At 40.9% G+C, this 12,755-nt stretch overlaps 1 protein-coding gene across 1 annotated transcript in view; it reads right to left on the bottom strand.

Moving 5' to 3' along the window:
* Positions 1-980: 980 nt before the first annotated feature.
* RASGEF1B (RasGEF domain family member 1B) overlaps positions 981-12,755 on the bottom strand; it is a 35,924-nt gene continuing 24,149 nt past the window's right edge. The window contains exons 9-14 of the mRNA XM_057727557.1: positions 11,711-11,790; positions 11,045-11,140; positions 6,178-6,273; positions 5,689-5,812; positions 4,455-4,527; positions 981-2,362 (exon numbers count right to left, since the gene is read on the bottom strand). Of these exons, the coding sequence (XP_057583540.1) occupies positions 2,338-2,362; positions 4,455-4,527; positions 5,689-5,812; positions 6,178-6,273; positions 11,045-11,140; positions 11,711-11,790 (494 nt within the window). The 3' untranslated portion in view covers positions 981-2,337. The remainder of the gene's footprint in view (positions 2,363-4,454; positions 4,528-5,688; positions 5,813-6,177; positions 6,274-11,044; positions 11,141-11,710; positions 11,791-12,755) is intronic.

Here is a 12,755-nt window from a genome sequence, read left to right on the forward strand (position 1 = left end):
GTTGAAAGATGGACCTTGTTGCTGTCATGGCAACACACGTAGGGCGGAGTTCAGGGAGAGGCAATGCAGGGACTAGCAGGCAGTGCTGAGGGGCGCCCCGCTGCTCCGGGGGTTCCAGGACCAGCAGCATCAGCATCATCTGGGCCCCACTCCAGAGCTACAGAATCCACATCAGCAGGTCAACAAGATCCCCAGGCTCCTTGCAAGCTTGAAGGTTATACTGAAGTCTCGGAAGGCTTGGCAGTGTGATCTCAAGGCTGGGCTCTGCAATTAGAAGGTCTAGTTCAAATCTCTGTGTCTCTCCTTAGTTATACGGCCGCAGACAAATGACGATGATGATACTGGCTGCGCTGGGTCTTTGCTGCTGCGCGCCAGCTTTCCCTAGTTGCGGTGAGCCGGGGCTACTCTTTGTTGTGGTGCATGGGCTTCTGATCGCCGTGGCTTCTCTTGTGGAGCACGGGCTCTAGGCACACGGGCTTCAGTAGTTGCTACACAAGGGCTCAGTCGTTGTGGCACACAGGCCCTTAGAGTGCACGGGCTTCAGCAGTTGTGGCTCACGGGCTCTAGAGCACAGGCTCTGTAGTTGTGGCGCACAGGCTTAGTTGCTCCACAGCTTGTGGGATCTTCCCAGACCAGGGATCAAACCCATGTCCCCTGCATTGGCAGGCAGATTCTTAACCACTGCCCCACCAGGGAAGTCCCTATTATTATTATTAATATACCTGTTTCCACACCTAAAATGTGAGGATGATGGTCCACACCGAACACTTAGAAGTGCCTGGCAATCGATGCTTATTAAATGTTTACTATGACCAAGTTGCAGAGAGTCAGGGCCCACGCACATACTCCTGAAGGCCACGTCCCCAGGGATGAACATATTTTCAGCCAGTCGCTTGAGCAGACCAACTGAGACTACAGCCCCCCACGCCCACCTCCCCACCAATCCCATCCATTCAAGAAAAGAAAGACACCACAACTCCTGGCCGCAGAGTGTCAAATATATTGATGGTTGTAAAGGGACAGCTTGGAGACATTGCAGCTCTGCTGAGATGGCGTGCAGCATACAGACATGCTCTGGTTTTTGAAACCATGTCATTAAGTTTTCAAGTGCATCTCTGTTTTGAACATGATGTCTTGTTTTCTTTTCATTAGCACAGTTTACTACTCTACAGTTTCTCCTAGAGTAAATAAATATAATGGCTGTTTGCAGAGCAACTACAGATTTATTTAGATGTTTAACAAGGTGAACTATTTCACAATTAGATCGACCTCTGAGTTAACAGCAAGATGGTTTTCATTTGTTTTGTTCACTGCTCTCGTGGACGACGGGGGGGGGGGGGATAACTTTTCCAAACTGTTCTCTGTTCACATGTTTCGTTGCCAACAGACTCCGAAAGGCAATGAAAAATAAGTCTGTTTAAAAAATTAAATTGTAATTAGGCCATGGGTGTTTTTCCCCAAGACTCTTAAAAGTCAGATAATTTAAATTTACAAGAGAAAAAAAAAGGCGTCATGGAAAACTAAGTAACAAAAAAACTACTGAAAAATACATCTGCAGAACACAGTGGTCAGTTGTAAACAGCTCAGAAGGGTAAAGAAAACAGAAGGTCCTTCTAGACCGTTACGCAGTCCAGTGACAAACTCTGCTTTTTTTTTCTCTAGTGGCTATTTTCCTACCACAGTGTTGAGCTTCATTATTATATTAAATAACTTATATGGGTAAAAAGGAGTTTGCTAACCAGCAGCCAACTCAGAACCTCGTAGGAAGAGGGAGGAAGGGGAATTCACAACACAGCCCGTGCTCAGGGAAGCAGCGTCTGCAGTCGGCATCCAGCCAGCCTCACCCCTCCAGGCAAGGCCACTGAGCTGCAGCTCAGGATCTAAATGGAGGACTTGCTTCCCCTCCCTCCTCTCCCTTTTTCTTTTAAGTTAACAAAGAAAAACGTGGGCTTCCTAAGAGCCAGCACTCAGCTGGGCAAGTCCCATGAGCAGCAAATGTTGAACAAAATAAAAACACACACACACACACACACACAAAAGAAAGCTCCATCCAGGTGCAGAGCTGTGATTCACATGGAAATTCCAGGAGATGAATCATTGCAGAGCTGGGATCTTTAGAGGATTCTTTCCCAAGTGTCCTCAGCGAACATTTCAGTCTCACAAAATCTGAGTCAGTCTGTCAGCTGTGGGGAATAAGGTCCCCATCTGCTCTTGAGGGAGCCTGCCTTCGGGGACTTCATGATTTTCTGTAGCACTAGATGCCAGGAGACAAAGGACAGCCCCTCGACGATCTGCCGGACCCAGCAGCAGCGGCAGCAGCAGTCAGCGTCCCGCGTGTTAAACTCTGCCCAGGAGGCTGGACCTGAGTAATAAAGAAGAGACGAATGAAGGCGGCAGGTGATCTGAATGAGGATGAAAATCCTCACCCAATACCAGCTGCATCTTTCCCATGTTTGAAGTTTGATTTTAAAGAGTTTAAAGGAAGTCAGACAAAGACACATCTCATATGGTATCACACGTATGTGGAATCTAAAAAAATGATACAAATGAACTTATTTACAAAACAGAAACAGACTCACAGACATAGAAAACAAACTTATGGTTACCAAAGGGGAAAGGCGGGGGGGGGGGTGGTGGTAGAGAGGGATAAATTAGGAATTAGGGAGTAACATATACACACTACTGTATATAAAATAGGTAAACAACAAAGAACTATACTCAATATTTTCTAATAACCTGTAGAGGAAAAGAATCTGAAAATATATATACATATATACACACACATATATATACAACTGAATCACTTTGCTGTATACCTGAAACTAACACAACATTGTAAATCAATTATACTTTGATAAAAAAATAAATTTTAAAAAAGGACAGAAATATACTATGCATTGAAGTCCTTCAGGTTTTCTGGGAGAACTGCTAGTCACTTAAAATATATATTAGTGGAGATGGCCAAAACTTTGTTTACAGGTAAATCTACATCTTGAGTGGCTTTATACTAACACGCACACACGCACGAAGGTCATTAATGATAAAAAGCTTTTCGATATGTACTGGTCTCATCGCAGAAGGGTTACTTAGTAAATCTGAGTGTGTTCACTTGGGTGCCCACTGAGAGCCTTGAAGTAGCAAGTGACAGGAAAGGTGTCTCCCTTCACAGGAGAATGTGTCATTGCCACTGCTGAACCCAGGTGTCTGAATGAGTGGCTCTTGGACCAGCAGGAGAAGCATCTATGTAAAAATATCCTACTGCCTGCAAAGCTAATGTGTGTACACGTTTTCAGGTAGGTACTATCCCTCTAGAGTAACGAGCCTTAGAATCCACTTAGCATATGTGGTTTTGCAAAGGATCACAGTGTGTTTTTATCCTCTATGGGGGTGTTCTGCTCTGGGCAACACCGGCAGTAACCCAATGTCCTTCCTCAACAGCACAGAAGCAGGTCCAGAGCTGCGGCAGATGTGAGGGAAGACCCTGTGCTCTCCCTCAAGGGCTCACGCAGCAGCAGGGAAAAGAAGAAACATCTCCAATCCTCTGCTCAGCAACATGCCTTGTTCTAAGGATAACAGTTCCAGTGCCTCTGTACCTCATCCCTCCTTGAGAAAAGGTTCAAAGAAGGCCAAATTTTCCTTTGAAACAAATAAAATCACACAAAACTAAACATATCTTCGATACCCTGGTTCATGAAACCTAGCCCAAGATCAAGTTTAATGAAGGCTCCCAAATGACTCTGGGAAGAAGAGAAAATGGGCTTGTCAACCTGGTACAAAAAGGCACCTGTTCCCAGAGTCTCTTAGTAGAAATACACATATAGCAATTTTGGTTTTACTCATACTATATCCTGGGCTACTTCTGCCCATTAAAGCATCTCAAAAGGTCAAAATACAAACTTACCTATCCTAGTTTTGTTTGAAAATACTACTAGATTAACAAAATTTTTAAATTTGGAAAGATTCTTGATTACGTTTAAAGTCCCAACTCTCTCTCAAACCAAAGAGGGGACCAAGATCTAGTCGATAAGTGACACATTCAAACTTACTGAACCAACTGGTACTTGGGTCTCTTTTATCTTAGGTCAAATAAAATTTTAGTGTTAGAACTATTCAGAAATATAGTCTGAACTTCTTATCTTTTAGATGAAGAAAAAGTGTCAGTGCCCTTTTTAACATACCAAGGGGTCATTTCAGTTCCTCATTCCATAAAATAATGGGAGAGTGAAAGAAGAACAGAGTCATTGTATATCTGCCAGTATTAAAAAAAAAAAAAGGCACTACAACTGAAGGATGGCGATGAGGATTCCAAGCCACAAAGATTCAGTTAACAGGAGATAAGATACAGAGAGGACTGGGCACACAAGGCAGGGACTCCCTATAACAAGCACCTGGCTTTCTTCATGTAAGGCCAACATCTTTAGATTTGTACAGCACTAAGAAGCAACAAAACCCACCTTAAGGACTTCCATCTGTCTTTCTCTATATGATTTTCAGGTCCTTCACTCTCATAGGAAGCCAAGTAGAGAGCTACAATCAACCAGAAATAAGGATGCATCAATGCCGAAGCCATCTCCTGATACATTACCCACCTCCCTTCATCCCCTGTTCAAACTGAGCCAAACCCTACAGCAAAACACACTCTTTAAAAATATCAAATTACAAAGGGGGGAGCTTTAAGAACACAGAATACCACACTTTGCCCCCGACTGACCATCTCAACAAAACCCCAAGGGCCTCTAGGCCAAAAAAGCACTTGGTTAACTAAGACAACTTATGAGACCAAAAAAGCTTAAATGGCAAGCCATGGGATGCGATCATACAATTCACATTCATGTTCTTTACAAAGAAGGGGGATGGGAAGGGGAGCCTTTCCTGTTAGCTTTTTTAGAGACCTTTTAGCAGGTAAAAAGCCAGGTTTTCTCGGCCAATCTTCACTCTTCGAATGTTTTTCTCTTTAATTTTAAGTCAAAAAGAATTCCAAAGATTTAAAAGCTTGTTATTAATCCTGTCTGCCGAGGTTAGTAACAATCAAGTCCCCTCTGGAATGGGTCATGTTAATTCCAAATGCTCTTTAGTCATTCTCACACACACTATCAATCTACTAGGCGAAACAGTTAATAACGCTACTGATTTCTATAATATCAGGATATAACAGATGCATATAATCAATCACCAAGTCTTTTACAAACTTTAAACTTCTGGCCAATTTTTTTGGTACACAATCGTGGTTTCTGTTTCAAATTCCCTAATGTTTTACCAGGTGGAGATTTTCCACTGTTTGTTTTGACAAACAGCTGGGGCTAGCAATTATTTGGTTTTCCAAATTACCTCGAATATCAGCATCTCACGAAACACCTTTTTTCTCCATTAAAGCAAGCCTGAACAAGGGCAAAAAATCCTTCAATAGCTTTTCATTTGTGCCCAAAGCTCCGCAGACCTAATATCATAAAGAATGTTCGAACACAGAAACGTACTGCTTATGGGTGAATCGTACGTGAGTGCCCGACTCAAATATTTTAGGGATAAATCATACGGTTTTCTGTGCAACAGAAAATTCTTAAGATGGAATAGGTCAGAAGACAGGCCCCATACTCCATGAGGAACCAGGCACCAAGCGTTTACACGCTGGCTTCCTGACCGCAGGGTCTGTGGATGCTGGTGGTGGCCCCAGCTGGACGGGCTACCCACCATCTTCACTGAAGACTGGTACTGTGAGCAGGTACTGTAAGATCTTCCGGTCCCTCTCAAATGGACACTCCACTTGCTTCCATGTCATGAATTCACTCACTTGTTTGGCCAGTTCCCAAAATTTCTAGAAGAGAATAAAATGAAAGTTGAATTGAAAGGCAGGTATCAAAAACCATGAGCTTGGATGAGAGCACTCCATTTCATGTTCTCCTCTGGCTTCTCCTCTTCCGAACTACATAATTTTCTTAATCAAAATTAGCTATAGGTATTTGCTAGGTAGAGGTAAACGTTTACTCAAGTACCTCTGGATAATAATGAATAATAATGGTTGAGCTAATGTATCCTAGTTGGCATTGTTATCTTCTTACAAATAACAAGGAAAGAGAAAACTTGGTCCGAGAACTTCAGAAGCAGCTTAGATGGCCTGGCCTCTCTGCGGCTGCTGGAGAGGCTAGTCCTTCTCTGCGCTCCGATTTTTTGCAGGCTTACCTCAAAGTTGACATGGCCGTTGGGAAGGCGGTTGGCACAGCCCTCATTGAGGAAATAAATATCTTTGATTAAAAGACTGAAGAATGGTATCACGATCTAGAGAAAACAAAAAAATTCTGGTTTGTTTTGGGCAAATAAACATTTAGACTCTCATCAAACTACATAAGAAGGTAATGAACAACACTGTCTCCGGATTAAATAGTAGGCTACAATTAATTAAGAGAGGTACAGTGTTTTGTTTGCCTCCCATGACAGCAGTTTCCTTCTTTACATAATTTTGCTTAATATGCAAATGCTGTTAATAACCAAAACACAGCAAAGACAGGTGGCGTTGCGAGGCAGATGGCTTCCTGTTGTTGCTAGTTTTCCCCACTTTTCTCAGTGCGATAGCATATAATCAAATCTGAACGTTCTAGCTATAATCGAAGAAAAAAGATCTAACAGAACTCTCACCTTTCATTTAGTTAGAGCAAAATATTAATAGAATACCTGCCACCGCAGGTACGAAGATTTTAAGATGTGTGACCCATCTCTCTGCTAGAATCTGTACTGTTTTTAATCACTTAGACATCTACATTTTAGGTGAACGTTTTTTTTTAGAGGCACACTTTCTTCTCCCTTGAAGATACTGCTGAAGATAACGTGAGAACTCAGGGTTTTTGGTAATAGTTGCTGCAGACTTCCTATTGAGTAAACCTGGCCTTCATGTGACAGAGCAAGTGAGCACCTGCTCTCGTGGGAAACCACCGAAGCAGTACCTTGCACAATATGTTGTGAGGCAGGCCCAGGTGAAGGAGGAATATGAATGTGCAAATTAAAATTAATGGTTGTTTAAAAAACAACGAGCCTTCTTTAGCAAGACTTCCCTGCCTCACATCTTTGGTTTGATATGGTGGTATTTAATAAATTACTCTAAAATAATAATCTCTAAGAAAGTACTCTAAATTCTGCTAAGTTGTTTGTTCGTCCACTTTCTAACTTCCACTTTCTCTCAAATGCCAACACGCTTTTGAAGATTCTAAATTTTCTACCATGCAAATAATGCTGCAAACACAAACTGTGGGCCTATGTTGTTTACCCAAGAGCAGGTTTTTGAAGTCTCCCGAAGCTTATGACTCACATGGTACATCTATACTAGACGAATGACAGGTCTGGGAAACATACATTTCGGCTCGTACACAAAAATGTTAAGTATCAATTTTCACTTCTAGAGAGAAATTCAGATTTTCCCCTAAAGTCATAAAAAAAAAGATAGGCTTTATTTTTTGTTTCATTGGTCTCTGAAAATAGCCGAAATCATCAATTTTGACAGCCCTTTTGAATATATTTTTAATCATTTTCTACTGTCTGGAAGTCTCTAAACTGAATTCATAAAGATCCCCTCATTACCTTCTCCTTTAAATATTACTGTCTATTTCTCTATTATTCTAGAACTAAACAGCCATGGTAACAAGGATAAAAGCACACCTAAACCTCACTTCTTTGCAAGACTGCTTGTGACTGCGGGGTGCTGGGCTTTGGCTCTGCTGGACCTCAGTTTAAAACTTGGCTCCACAATTGACTGGCTGTACAAGTCAGGAGTCTGCCAACTGTGGCCCGAGGGCCAGCCCACCTCACCATCTGTTTTGGAATGGCCTAGAAGCCATACATTTTACATTTTTAAATGGCTGGGGAAATATTAAAAGAATAATATTTCATCAGCATGAAATTAAATGACGTTGAAATTCCAGCGTCCAGACAGCTTTACTGGAAAATAGGCTTGCTCATCCACTCACCTACATACCATCTGTGTCTGCTTTTGGACCACGACATCCGAGCTGAGTAGTTGCAACAGAAACCGTATGGTTTACAAAGCCTAAAATATTTATGATCTGGCCCCTAAGAGAAAAGTTTGCCAACTCCTAGTACAAGGCTAAGAAAGCCTAGTTTCCTCACCTTAAAAAGGGAATAGTTCCTTACTGAGTTGTGGTGAGGATTAAATTCAACGATACAGTTTGACCTCAACTAAGCATTCCCCCAAAACCAATGGGTCCCCTATAAGGGGACAGGTATTACTGATGCATCATAATAGGGAAAATGAGGACTGAATTGTAATCAAGATGCAACATCTGCCTAGTGTAACAGCTTTTAAGCAAGAACTTTATTTCTGTGCTCTGTTCTGTAGTGCTGGGCTGTGAAATTCATGTGGTACTGACCACATAAATCATTTTATATATATGATTTATATATACATAATGGAATAAAGACATTGTAGCATACATATATACTTATATGTATATATACTATATATATGTGTGTGTGTATATAAATATATACACACACACCTATACTACAATTTCTTAATCCATTCACCCATCAATGGACATTTAGGTTGTTTCTGTATCTTGACTTTGTAAATAATGGTGCAATGAACATGGGGGGTGCGTGTATCTTTTCTAAATATGTAGTGTTTTTGTTTTCCTCAGATAAATACCCAGAAGTGGGATTGCTGGACTGACCCACTATTAATTGTCTGAACCAGTCTTCCAAGAACACAGCGATAGAAATAATCTCCCTTAAGATAATTCCTGCTCTGTTCCTTATGCCGATATGCCAGACAAAAGTCTCGCGGGCTTTTTCAACATCTCATTTCCTCATGGATGGTTCCCTTCAGATCTGCAGCCCCTACACAAATCTACCACAGTAAAAATTGGGAGACTATAAGGACTTTGGATTTCCAGAGCTAAGGCAGATGTACAGGCCACTAACAGGAGCAAAAGTTTGGTTTCTGAGAGGTCTTTCAATGATGGCTTTAATGGGAGAACTTCTCAACTAGAAATGTTTTCTAATTCCCTATCACAATATTCTTAATTCAGAAACTTGGCAGCTACACCTTAAAGGCACTATCAGTTGCACACCTAGAAATGAATGCTGATGAGCAGGAACAAGTTCCCACGATCAGAAATGGAACTGAAAGGATTGAAAACCATGCACTTGTATGAGGAGTGGTTAAAAACCAGGAGACACAAGGACTCACAGGAAACACACACACACAAGACATCTATTTAAAGATCATTTAAAGGCCCCTATGTGAAAAATAGATTTGTTTTTTTTTCTATATGGTATCTAGAGATGTGTCACATTGGCCACCTAAACATAATTCAAAGAATATCAAAGATTATATTACTCTATTCATGCTGCCAGGAAGCCTTTAAAATAGGAACTTACTAGGAATAGAGTTTACCCTCACTTCAAAAAAGAAAGAAGAATCCCAATTCCCTTGAATAAAAGATGAATTTTTACCCCAAAATGTTTTCATTCATAGCGTTTGAGAAAAACTGTGAAAAAGAAATGGCATATTTCTTTAAATTGGTGGTGATATCATTTGTTTCATGAACTAGAGAACACACACAAAACTGATTTAAAAAACAACAAAACTAAAGCAGACAGAATTTATTAAATGATGGAAAGGGTAAATACTGGAAAAAGCTATTAGAGTCCCACAAGTACAACATTCAGTGAGAGCTCTGTAGGGGGTGCTGGACTTCAGAATTACTTTGGCCAGTGCTGCAGCTCCTGACCGAGAGAGATGATTCTACAGCCTCCTCCTCGCTAAGGCAGAGCCCCTCTAGCTCACGGAGGTCCTGCAGAGAAAGCCTTGCGTCCAACCTGGAAAGGTGCAGGAGGGGCTGCAGACAGCCTCCCACAGGTCTTCACACTTCAGGGTGCTGGGATCCTCCCATGCATGTGCTCATTTCCCAAAGCCTAAAAACCTTCTGATTAGATCTTTCTCAAAGTAGTCACAGGAGTACTGAGATGTGGGCAAGTAAACTTGAAAAGCTGGTAAACTCTCGGGCTAAACTGAGACCGTTATTTCTCCTTCATCCCATCTCTGACTTTGTTTCTTAATTAAAAAAAAAAAAACTAATGTGTTTACAATATCTCAAACATTATCAGAACTGATATTTTGGACTTTGTTGAGAAGCAATTTAGCATGTTTAAAAGGTGGGGTTTCTTTTCGTGTTTGTTTTTATTTTAGATCAAGGAGGCTGAAGCTTTTGGGGGGAAGTGATTGAGAGGCCCTGAAATTTTTTACCCTCATTTTATTTGCTGAAGATACAGTTTAACTTAAAAGATGGATAGAATCTAAGCAGAAAATAGCTTTCATCAAGCAACCTTCATCAGCCTATTTACTGTAACCAGGTATTCACTTCTCAGATAATATGATCTCCAAATGTCAAAATGACTTATCCCTCTCCATGTGTGAAATGTGGCAAAAAAGGGCTCTCTGAGTCAGAAGTATGGTTGATCCAAGATAGTGTGAAATTGTTTAAGGACAGGGCAGATAGAGTGAGAATCATTCGTTTCTCAGACACCTTCCCTACACTTTTTCTGCCACCTACATAGCCAATTAGTAACAGCAGGCCTAATGCTACAGCAACTAACCTACTTTCTGAAAATAAATGACTTAACCATGGGAGGTAAGCTAATTCTTTAAGAGAAAAGGTTACATTAAGTCAGCTACCTTGTGCAGAGCTTAAATGTCTGTTTTCCACTAAATCAAATTACTTTCTAATGCTATGAGTCATCTTAACATAGGACTTAATTTATTGCTTGAAACACAACTATGACATGTTACGAAATAATCATTTAAAGAATGCAATAATAACATTTGCAAAGTTCTCCACCAACTTACCTTTCCTTTTCCTCCTTCCACCCTTCCTTTAGCACCCCCCCTTCCCTATGTGGCAAGTGATAAACACGTCTACAGCACATGGCCTTTCTTTCTTAGATCTAAACTAAAAGAAGCTTGGTACAGTAGTTCATGTTGCATTTCAGTGCAACATGTGGCAACTCTCCCATGACTAAAACGCCTTTAAACACACACCTTCTCTCTGCTGCTGTGAGCAGTTAGAGACCTTTGTGCTGCCCCACGAAGAGCTGTTCGATAATTGTAGAAATTGCTTGAAGGGTCCATCTGATGCTGTAGACAAAAGAGGAGAGTATTATCTGCACGCTTCTCACCTGCAGAAAGTTTATGAGACCATAATTTTAACACTACCTAAAAAATTCCAGGAGACTTCCCTGGTGGCGCAGTGGTTAAGAATCCACCTGCCAGTGTAGGAGACTTGGGTTTGAGCCCTGGTCTGGGCGGATCCCACGTGCCACGGAGCAACTAAGCCTGTGCCCGTGCACCACAACTGCCGAGCCTGCGCTCTAGAGCCTGCGAACCACAATTATTGAGCCTGTGTGCCACAACGACAGAAGCCCTCACGCTTTACAGCCCAAGTGCTGCAACTACTGAAGTCCCTGAACCTAGAGCCTGTGCTCCACAAGAGAAGCCACTGCAATGAGAAGCCCACACACCACAGTGAAGAGTAGCCCCTGCTTGCCGCAACTACATAAAGCCCTCATGCACCGCAATGAAGACCCAACACAGCCAAAAATAAATAAATAAATAAATAAATATAAATAAATAAATAAAATGAAAAAAAAAATCCAAATAATTCAGGCGCAAAATGTTACTTAAGAGCAAAAGAGCAGCTTCACATACCTCGAGAACGTCAAACTTGGCCGTCTTCACTTTGGCCCAAGTTTTTTTCAGTCGAGAGACGGGGCTCATATTCATGCCAGCTTCCAATTGAAAATGGAGGGGGAGAAAAAGAAAATGGAAACAGAGAAATAAGAGAAGTTATTCTAACGTACATTTGGAAAAGAGTTCATTGCTAAGTGGAAGGAAGTTTATTTTATTAAAAAAACCTGCCAAATGATTTTCCAGAGTAGTTATCCCATCTCATACTCAGACCCAAGTCTGAGAATTTTACTTGGTTCACATCCTCACAATATTTGGTTCAACTACTCTTCTTGATTTCAGTCAGTCCAGTGCATGAAATGGTATTTCACTGTGATTTTCATTTTAATTTGTATTTCTCTGATGACTAATGATGGAGAGCATCTTTTCATATGCTTACTATCCATCAGTATATCTTCTTTTGTGAAGTGTCCAAGTATTTTGCCTTTTCCACTGGGTTATTTGTCTACTTAGTATTGTTTTACAGGGTCCTTTATAGATTCTGAGTGCAAGTTCTTTTTCAGCTAGATGTATTACAAATACTTTCTCCCATGATACGAATTGCTGTGACATTTTCTTAACAGTACAAGAGGGAAATTAAAAAATCTTCTATTACCTAAGCCTGTGGATCTTTCAGGTCCTTGATTTAGATGAACTTTCTGTTCACTATTTTCATGGAGTAAGCCAGATAAAGACCTGAAACTTGGCCAGTACTTTTATGGGGAAGACAAAGGGGAAAAAGAATTTTTTTTACTGGAAAAAAGAATTGACGAGAGGAGGGATTTATTAGGATCAAAATTATTGAATTAAATTTGGCAGATTCTCTGGCTCCAAACTGACTCTGACTCTAAAGAGTCAGGTAAATATTCAACTATTTACTGAGTACCTACAATGTGTAGGACAGCCATATCATTTATCATAGAAATTAGAATAGTTTTTAATGAAAGAGTCATTATCAATAATTGTGGTAAGAAAACAGGTACAAATTGGGAAAACCAAGACACAGTGTTACCCCCTGCCTTATGTT

This window comes from Hippopotamus amphibius, chromosome 3 (assembly GCF_030028045.1).
Source record: "Hippopotamus amphibius kiboko isolate mHipAmp2 chromosome 3, mHipAmp2.hap2, whole genome shotgun sequence".
NCBI lineage: Eukaryota > Metazoa > Chordata > Mammalia > Artiodactyla > Hippopotamidae > Hippopotamus > Hippopotamus amphibius.